At 38.2% G+C, this 7,737-nt stretch overlaps 1 protein-coding gene across 1 annotated transcript; it reads right to left on the bottom strand.

Moving 5' to 3' along the window:
• Positions 1-853: 853 nt before the first annotated feature.
• Positions 854-7,446, bottom strand: C20H17orf67 (chromosome 20 C17orf67 homolog). Its single transcript, XM_071764533.1, has 3 exons — positions 6,605-7,446; positions 5,822-5,922; positions 854-2,932 (listed from the first exon to the last, which is right to left on the bottom strand). The coding sequence occupies exons 1-3, from the start codon at positions 6,657-6,659 to the stop codon at positions 2,816-2,818; spliced, it is 273 nt and encodes a 90-aa protein (XP_071620634.1). The 5' UTR covers positions 6,660-7,446; the 3' UTR covers positions 854-2,815.
• Positions 7,447-7,737: the final 291 nt, after the last annotated feature.

Raw genomic sequence — 7,737 nt, 5'->3', positions numbered from 1 at the left:
AACTAGATGGGAGCTCTTTTATTACAGAGAAGTACTTGGATTGACTTTCACTGAGTGACAGTTGGCATAATTGGCATCACCATTAATTTTTCACTGGGTGAGAAGAAATGGAGCCAGGATTTCACCTAATGACTTTAACTTCAATGGAGATATGCTAATTGAGATCTTTATATGGAGAGTATTATGAATGAAGCACACAATAGGAGCCTGATTATACTTTTTTACACTCCCAGATTTAATCTATGATTTCATCTTGACAGTGGAGGAAAGCAAGCCTTTGATGCTTTGAGATTTAAATTATTTCCTTGGAGTTATCTAGTAGAGCTCCTTTACTGGAAGGAAAGTATATGAGAAGGACTGTTGATCTATTTCAGCAGTAATTAGCTTACATATCTTCATAAAGTTGTGTTTTATTTTGCTAACACTCCTCAGCCTTCGTGTAACTGCAGTGAAGATCTCTGAAATTTCAAAGGTAATTCAAAGGTAATTCTATTGCCATTACAGATCTTAACAGTCGTGCAAGAGCCATCAAGACATTTTTCATATAGTTTTGCAGACTTCCTAAAGTTACCATGTGACTGTACGAGGTATTCTAAATTAAGGCATAAGTTAAAAAAGCATGAAGGCAAAAAAAGGGTGGCTGGATACATGTCCTTGACCTGGCTGAATAGTAAAGTAAAGATAAAAGTTGGGCAGAAAGACTACAAAATGATTAGCCCACACCATTTTTTATCCCAGCTGTTGATCCTACAAAGTTTACTGCTGTTTCCTTAGCACTTTGCAATACTGAACCTCATTTCCAGTGATTTTTGTTAGCAAGTAGCATGAGAGACTAAGGTATCTAAATCAACTGCAAATTTGAATTAAACTTTTATTATGAAACAATACATAAAATACTTATCAGGCAATTAAACATAGATTAGTGTTGCATAAATGCTATGTCTTCATACAATATTGTTATTTAACCTAGAAAACTAAGTAATGGCTCTCTGTGGACCTCTCCCTCTAAGTTTCTTTTTTTTCACACAGTCTAAAGCTGTGCAATAAAAATGTATATAGTCCAGGACCAGTTAGTGATTTATTCTTGCCCCATAACTCAGAAACTGGGGTAAACCCTTGATTTATTCATGCAATCCTTACTGGTAGAAAATCCAGAGGCCTCTAACATCTAGGCATTTATAGTTAGAAGTTTGGTTGCATAACTAGGATTGCACTGTATTGCACAGAGGTTCAGCTCTACAATGAGCATGTAGCCAATGCAGGAATAATCTTGTTCTCCTTAACACAATGATAATATGTATTCTTTTCAGTACTCTTGAAGAGATCTGCAGGAAAACAGGGAAAAAAAAAAAAAAAAAAAAAAGTGTAATTAGAGCCCATAATGACAGTGGCCATACTAATAACATACAAAAGGCTTCAAATAATTTAAGCACTTTTCCAACATTAATTCTTCACAGTAGCCTGTGAGCAACATAGAAGTGTGCCAGCTTTCAGCTGTGTCTCAGCTGGAAGATTTTTTTTGAAAATTGCCAACTTGCCTTCTAGGGCTAAAGCTTGGGAATTTAATGTTTTGTTTTTAACTAAGTTTCAGATCTTTGGCTTATTACAGATTAGCATAGCTCCATTGAATTCTACCCCAGCATCAAGATTTTCAAAGATTTAGATACATACAAGTACAAATAGATGCCTAGCAGAGTTTTAAGAAGATGAACTGTCTATTTTTTGAAACAGATCAGCCCTGCCACCCACCATCTCTGTATTCTAGTTCTTAAATGCTTTAGAAAGCATGGAGCTAAACCAGCAATTTTGATCTTGAAAAGTTAACTGTGAATGATACAACATCACTATTATGGTGATGCTCCAAATTTATCCCAGTTGACAGATTTCATTTCTGTTTAAAGAATGGAAGCAGAAAGGCTTATCCTGTTAGAAAAATATGCAGATGTTGGTGTATCTTCATTTTGGCAGGGGCATTACAAATGGTTATTGGGGAATGGGAAGAGTTCATGATTAATTTACATCTATTTTACAATCCTGTACATTCCTTACCCCAACATCTCATGTTCTTTTTAATGTACTTATAAGTTGATAGAATTACATCAAAACACACAAGGGAAATGGACCATGTCACACACATGTTCATGGAATATTTTTGGGATGTGCCATCTTGTCACCAATTGGCATGAGCAGTACCTCCTTTCTGAGCTCTATGATGCATATGATAAACAGGCAACAAAGCAAATGATGCTATTAAACTGCTGAATATTATAAACAGAACTAATAATCCATGCAAGTTCTGTGAAAATGTTCTGTGCTAATGCATGCCAGGGTGTGCACAAATAATGAATTCAATTAGAAAAATCAGCAGCTAGCAAATTATTACAGCTGAGCTACTGCAGAACAGGCTCAGCTGCTAGCAGGTCAGACTGCATCTTAAATAGCTCAAGGGTGACAACTGTGCCTTTAGTCCTGAGCATGTACAAGTTGACAAAGGAGCACAAACAGACAGAAGGAAACAGGAGCAATCTGAAGCAACATTAATAGAATGTTGTGCAGTCACCAACTTGTATCCTTATGTCAGAGTAATGCATAACCAAATGTTTTATTAACATGAACAGAACTGTAGTGCCACAGCTGATGCCTGAGACATTTATGTTCCCTACCACTGCTCTGTTGCCAGACACTTTTCAGCTCCAGGTATTTCCTCCAGCTAGTGGTTATTCTCTCCTCTTCCAGTTTGTGGCCTTTTAATACGAAGAAACAAATACACACAGTGAAAGAAATATTTATACCAATTGGAGGGTAGGCAAAACCATTAGATTGGATGCACTAAATCCCTGTTGCAGTGTGGTAAGCAGTGTGGATTCAACCAGTGTTCAAGGAATTGTTCTTCTGATCTCTGCTCCCAGCGCTGGAGGTAAAGCATATGCTCCTATTTAAAGAACAGAAAAAGGAATTTAATTATGTAATCACTCAAGTCTAATGTCAGCCCAGTGAACCAGCAAAATTCTACAGCTTATGTAACAGCAATTAATTTACCCCTTAAAGTTATCAAATATAGTGCAACAGTGGTGCTAGTCAGCCTGACCCAACTTAGCAATATTTAAAGAATGATATTATCATCCAGAGAGTAAGTGTTGAGTAAGAATTTTACAATATCCATAAATCAGGAATTCTGGATGCACTTTTCTTATTTTCGTATTGAGACAGAAGCTTCTGTTGGTTCTGAGTGTACAGAAAGATTCTCATAGCTAAGTCTGTTGTAGCCCTTTTTGAAAACTGATTCCTGATGTTTATAAAACATTAACCCCTTAGAGGATCATATGGCAGGGCTCTGAAGGATTCCAGTAGTGCCATGCATCAAAGCTGATTGGTCTTTCTGTGATACATAGAATAATGTGAATTTCACATACTCATTTACAGGTTTTTTGATGTAACTTATGAAGTGAGCTGAGTATCAAAAGCTTGGCTTCTATCAGGGATGAAATCTACTTTTAAAAAATTACAGTCTCAGTGCATGTGAGCTCATAAGCTTTGTGAACACTGGCTACTTCTTTTCAAAATACACCCCCATAGCTTTGCACAGTAGGCACTGTAGGACTGGAAGCTGTAGCATAAACCTTTTGCACTGGCCAAGTATTTCCACTGTCATCTGGTTCTGTGCTCTTTGTGCTGACCAGAGGGTTGGTATGCTGGGTGCCAGCAGGAAGCATCAGTATCCTGCCTTTTGCTGTGCTTTCTGTCCTCTCAGCACAGGGAGACTTGGAACAAATCCTGCTGTGAACCTGTGGGGAACAGAGCTGTCTGACTGAGAGGATACCACCTGATGTAAAGCAGAGTCTCAGTCATAGTAAAATTCAAATGTGCTGGTAATATAAATGACATTTTTAAAATAATCAAGGGTGGCAGATCTTGCTGCCTGTAACTGAACAGGCTTTTGGACTGAAACAGCACTGAGGAAGTCAAACAGTGTCACAAAGAATTGCAAATTAAATTCCCCAGCTCAGCATGATCTGGCCTAGTACAAACAGTTTTTGCTTGAAATAGTGAACAGAGGTGGGTTCATCCCAGCATTCATTTCATTCTGCTACAAAGAATCCATACAAAATCAGGTTTTCTCCTCCAGCCCATGTCAGAGCTGTGCACAGGGATACAGCAGCTCTGCACCATCATTCACAAGGGAAAATCTCCATGTTCCTCATGGCTGAGGGGGATAATATTCTTTTTATGGGCAGGGATTGCCTTTTCTACTGAAAGCCTTGACATTGAGAAAAATAAATATTTGTGTTTTAAAAGAAACAATGCTAAAGCCAGCATTGCTGTTTAAAAAAAAAATTAGAAGACAGTTGGAATTTTTCTATTTGCTACTACTGGTGGTAGGATGGATGGCAAGTGACAGTACAGAGCAGCAGAAGTCAGCAGTGAAACATTTCTCTATCCCCAGCTCCTTCTGTGCCCCCCTCCAGAATGACAGAACCATAGAACTGGTATCTTGAGTTGGAAGGGACCTGTAAGGATCATTGAGTCCAACTCGTGCTCCTTACAGAACCACCTGAAACTAAACCATATGACACAGTGTCAGAGGCAGGTCTGTAACTTCCTGCAATACAGGATTTAACTCAATCCAACTTTTTATTTAATATATGTAATATTCCCTACATGACATGTAATTGTGGTGGGATATTAAGCATAAACATAGATGGGAGCTGCATTCCCAGAAGTTTTCAAAAACTACAAGGCTCGTTTAACAACAGCTTAGAAATCCTGAATGTTGTGGGCAGCAGTGATGCCTTCTGGTTTTTGGCTCTGTTGTTTGGTCTCCATGGTAGGAGGTTGTTGCCAAGCCTGGTGCAATGTTCTCGTGACAGTTTGATGTGTGTGTACCTCAGGAGTGGTGTCTGGCCAGCCACCCAGGACAGCCAGGTGGATTCTTTGGAAAAGCACTGTCTGTCTCCACAGCCCAGCAGGGCACATCTCCTGGTAAACTCAACATCTTGGATTTGTCATACGTGCAGGACCTATTGTGTGTATTCCAGCTTCTGTGGGTTTTGCCTCTTCAGAACCATGTAATTTTAGCACAGTTTATTCACTTTGGAAAGAAATAAGCAGTAATTTCAAAATAACTCAAGTACCTCTTGAGAAGTGCAAAACTCTGCCACGTCTTGTCCAAGGACGTAAAACAGAAGGCTCCTTAATTTTTTTGTTGTTGGAATATGGTTTAAAAATAACTAAATGTAACTGCTGCGTGCAAAAACAATGCTCCTGCATTAAGCCAGTAACTAAAAACTTCTCCAATATCAAACCAAACCATCCTATCTGTAGCATTTATAAAGAAATGAATGAAAGTAAGTGATTTTAGAAGCTGATTCAGAGCTACCTCAATCTCCACACCGACCACTGACACCTACGTCTCCTTTCTGCCTCGAGTGCAGAATGTACTGTAAGCAGAAGACATTTCCTGTTATTTAGTTTTTCAGGAACAACCTGATGAAATCCACGTTTCTATAATGAAAAGCCACTTTCTTCTCAATAATTTAATCGGCATTTTTGAACCATGATAAATAATTTCCACATTCTGCAAGCAATACGTTTCCTGAGCAATATTCAGCTCCTGCAGAATGCTCTTTAACAGTAGCTGAAGGGATGGAGAGAGGTTTTATTAATATTTCAAGGAAGAACTCAGCTGCTTGGAAGGATGATGTTCATAATGTATTACTGTAGAAATTTATTACTAAGAACAAATGGTTTTGGTTTTTTGGTGGGTTGGTTTTGTTTTGGGGGGGTTAGGTAATGTAATTTAATATTAAATATCATAAATCACCCTCATTGGCTCATCAGGGAAACCAGCTTTTCTCTGTCTCTCTTCACGACGAGTTCTCAGAATTTGTTTGGCTTCTTTTTCAGCCAAAATTGGTGAACCATCTAAAGACAGCAAAACAGAAATTAGTTCTGAAATTACAAAAAAGTTAGTATTTTATCTGTCAGTTGTAAAATGAAATGTCTCCAAACCTGATTTTTGTCTATATACAACGTGTTCTTTCATTACAGCCCTTTCCCAAGAGATACTGCATTCCAGGAGATATGAGTGGAATTTTAAACCATTTTTATATTTGTGCTTTCTATAGTTCTACTGGTATGAAGTAAACCCTACGTATTCATGTTACCCTCTAAAATGAGAAAATATTATAGCACCATCTAACCACTGATGTTAATAACTCTCAATTCTTTGCTCTTTCTGTGTTGCTTTACTTCTTAAGATTATTTGTCAAAGTAATGAGTTAGATTTTTGTTGCAAAGAAGAGATTGCATTGAGCATTTAGCTTGCAGGACATTGGTAAAATAATATCAAAATAATTAGTACATACAATAAAGCTTTTTTGGTTTAGAATAAATTCCTACAGTGTGGCAATGCAGAGGGTAAAACAGGTAATACAGTAGCATGATTGTTAAAAATCAAATAATGGAAAGCCTGCAATATAAAATTAGTTAAGTATTAAAAATGAAATATGAAGATAACAAAATGCAAGGCTGGCAAACTAATACTATTATCATGTGCTCTGCAGCTCTACTTACATAGGCAAGTTTGTTTTATATAAACTCATACCTGTGAAAGTGGCCATGAGGACCAAAAAGAAGACAACCACAACTAACTTCTTCATTCTGACTCTGCTTTCTCTCAGTCTGTTCCAAAATGAGTAACGTAGGCTGAGGCATCAGCCTATTTGAAGTAGCTACGTCAGTCACAAATGTTTGTTTTTGCTTTAATTTGAGTGATAGTATGATTTTGAAGACATCTGGCCTGAAGTTTTGAATATGGCTATTATCTGCCCACACATTCTCAGCATAACTCTGCTCCTGAGGGAAAGAAAACAGAGGACCATTTTTCCACTTCAGAGTTACACTGGATATTTTGATTTTGTGAAAACAAAACAAGAGCTTAAATCCAGCATAGTAAGCAATGGGTTTTGGGTGCCTAAAATAAGCAATTGTTTTTTAAAAGAAACAATTGCCAATTCCTTAATGCTAATCTCAAAGGCAGCTGAAAAGGGGCCCTTTGTCAAAAACTGTACTCCAGCACAGGAGTACACCTGAAGGTGGATTAACTCTAGCAAAGCCAAATTATCACTGCTGAAAAACAAAGCAGGGACTTTTTTATCAGATTAATAGAATTATACAAGTGAAAACTCACATAATACTTCTCTTTTTAGGACAATGTAGTTAAAAAAAATTTAAATTATTATTATAAAGGGCCTTAGTAGTAAATACAGAGTGAATTAGGAGTGTCTGGTGACTGCTGTAATTGCAAACATGTAGTTTCTGCCTTGGAAATTGTGTCTGTCTGGACTCTCCCAAGCAGCACCAGCACCATCAGTTTGTAGGAAGGTAATTGTCTGTTTGAATAAGACACTGGGGAAGTAAGGAGTTGGAAATCCTCAGTGACCCTCACACAAGGGACAAAATTTGCATTTCCCCTCTGAGGGAAGGGAATGAATTAGCATTTCCCCTCCACCCCTCTCCCTCCTGCCCCACAGGAGCTCACCAGGGGTTTTTCCAGCCTGGCTCTGAGCAGGTCTCTTCATTTGTGCCCTTTTTTTCCCTACAGAAGTGGTGTGGTGTTTCCTCTCTCTGCACAAGTCGGGCAATTGCCTTGAAATCTGGCAGAGAGCTGCAGGGCTCAGAAATGTGAAGTTATGAAAAGGTTCAAGGGGTCAAACCGCAGGTCGGAGGAGGGGGAGT

This window comes from Heliangelus exortis, chromosome 20 (genome assembly GCF_036169615.1).
Source record: "Heliangelus exortis chromosome 20, bHelExo1.hap1, whole genome shotgun sequence".
Lineage (NCBI taxonomy): Eukaryota > Metazoa > Chordata > Aves > Apodiformes > Trochilidae > Heliangelus > Heliangelus exortis.
This window is presented reverse-complemented; position numbering and strand designations above follow the sequence as displayed.

Coding starts and splice junctions, on each gene's coding strand:
- C20H17orf67 (XM_071764533.1), bottom strand. CDS start 6,659: ATGAAGAAGTTAGTTGTGGTTGTCTTCTTTTTGGTCCTCATGGCCACT. Junction 5,923..6,604: donor CCTCATGGCCACTTTCACAG/GTATGAGTTTAT, acceptor TGCTGTCTTTAG/ATGGTTCACCAATTTTGGCT. Junction 2,933..5,821: donor TCCCTGATGAGCCAATGAGG/GTGATTTATGAT, acceptor TTCTTTAAATAG/GAGCATATGCTTTACCTCCA.